The 1,924-nt window shown below is 41.4% G+C and overlaps 1 protein-coding gene across 1 annotated transcript in view; it reads right to left on the bottom strand.

Annotated features, from left to right (window-relative positions):
* crata (carnitine O-acetyltransferase a) overlaps positions 1-1,924 on the bottom strand; it is a gene marked incomplete in the record, with an annotated part of 10,682 nt that continues 8,758 nt past the window's right edge. The window contains 1 exon segment of the mRNA XM_035667594.1: positions 1-1,583. Within this exon segment, the coding sequence (XP_035523487.1) occupies positions 1,368-1,583 (216 nt within the window).

Genomic DNA, 1,924 nt, shown 5'->3' with positions numbered 1-1,924 from the left:
TGCTTTTAGAAAATAAGCATTTCATTTGGGAAGAAGTGTTGAACAATTTGAGCAACCATCAATAACCTCCTCCCCTCTCCCTCCCCCATCACACACTCCCCATTATTATGCAATGTTCCTGCTCGATTGTTCTCCCTGTGTCATCAGCTTCATTTCTACATTCAGATTAATTAGATCTCCTTGCACAACAAACATGGCTGAAATGCTAACTGGCCAACAAAAGTCTCATCTGACATTTCTATCTGATGAAGATCCAGTGATTTTGCAGTTTACAAATGATCTGAAAACATGATTCGAAATTAAAATATGTGGCTTGGCACTTTTCACAACACAGGCAATGTTACATATTTTCAAACATGGCAACATAAAACTGATAAAGTCAAGAAAAGATCCTATTTACAGGATTTTGAGCCTGACTTTTCTCACCAAGTGGCTAAAAAAAAAAAAAAACACACAGAGCCTGCTGGGAGTCATATGGTAGAAATGACCATGGATCAATATACTGCACGCTCTGTCTAACAATCTGTGTACAGGAAACAGTGCAGTGGGAGGCATAAAAACAAAACCAAAAAAAATCTACAGTTCAAAGGAAGTGATAAGACTTCCGAAACGGACCTTCAGAATAAAAGAGGAGGGGGAATTAGATGGATACAAGATAGGGTCTGTTATGTAGTCTTTGTACCCTCTAAATGAAAGTTAAAGCAGGATGCTGTAATATCCGCTTATTATGCTGCATACAATAGTTTCACCATCAGCCACTCTATTTGATTACATTTCAGCACCTGTACTTACTTACTTTTACTTGAGTAAAGAAGTTGATTCAGTACTTCTAATTTTACCTGAGTTTATACCTCAGATATGTATCTCTACTTCTACTAGAGTAAACAATGTGCGTACTACTGCCACCTATGAATGAAACAACATGTCACCTAATGCAGCAGTGCAGCCCGGTGACTTTAATAGGTTTAAAGCAACAATGGAGGTCGAAGGCACAGAGGCATAAACCAGACAAAACAGGGTTGACTCGTGGGTGATAAAATCAGAAAATATCCATCAAAAAGATCATTTCTGTTGATATTTCAGTTACTTTTTGAAGCAGAAAAGTGTGCATCATTATTAATTTAAAGTGTGTGTGGATGTGTGTGTGGATTGTACCACATTACACAAGCATGATTTAAAGTGCACAATGCTGATCAATAACATGCTGAGAAAACAGAATACTGGTTCAGAATACCAGCTGCAGCGGTAGGGTCAAGTGTCACTCAATCACACAAAGAATGGTCTTCCTATCGAGTGTGACTCATTAGGAGGCAGCACCGTATCGTCCACTTCATCTACGAAGACGTTCAGTAAACTCTGGAGGAGCTTCACAGTTTGGCTCTCGGGGTTTGTTCCAGCAGTGTCCTCATGTCCAGCAGCGCCCCCTCCACGGCCCGGGCCAGACGCGCTGCGCTGGTTTCTTCGCAGGTGTTAAAAGACGACACCGCGAAGTTGATGTGATTGTTCATGGGATTGTAGCACACGCCGTATCCATTGGACACGACGGGGCCGAAGCACATGACGCAGTCAGTCTTGGACGGTACCTTTGGGAAGGAGTGAGAATGTGGGGTTTAGTTTTGGGTTATAGGGTCAAACAAATCCATCTACTAGCATATTCTACTACTTTAGCCTGTTCAGATCCCCCGTCCATTCCAATGGACATGACTTTCTAGGATGTCTACATCTATGACTGACAAATGCGCAAACTTATCTGACTGCATGTCTATCACAGTGTCCCATATCATCTAACAGTAGAGCCACACCCCCTTTTTCAACAAGCCCGGGTGACAATGAGGCAAGCAGGAAGTGTAAGGCACATTTTATTCATCATTATCCAGTGGAATGGACAGACAAAATAACCCATACTAAAAAGGGGTATAAAAAA

This window comes from Morone saxatilis, unplaced genomic scaffold (assembly GCF_004916995.1).
Source record: "Morone saxatilis isolate NCDOM2014 unplaced genomic scaffold, NCSU_SB_2.0 Contig21, whole genome shotgun sequence".
Classification (NCBI taxonomy): Eukaryota; Metazoa; Chordata; class Actinopteri; family Moronidae; genus Morone; species Morone saxatilis.
Note: the sequence above shows the minus strand (reverse complement) of the source record. Positions and strands in the feature narration are given on the sequence as shown.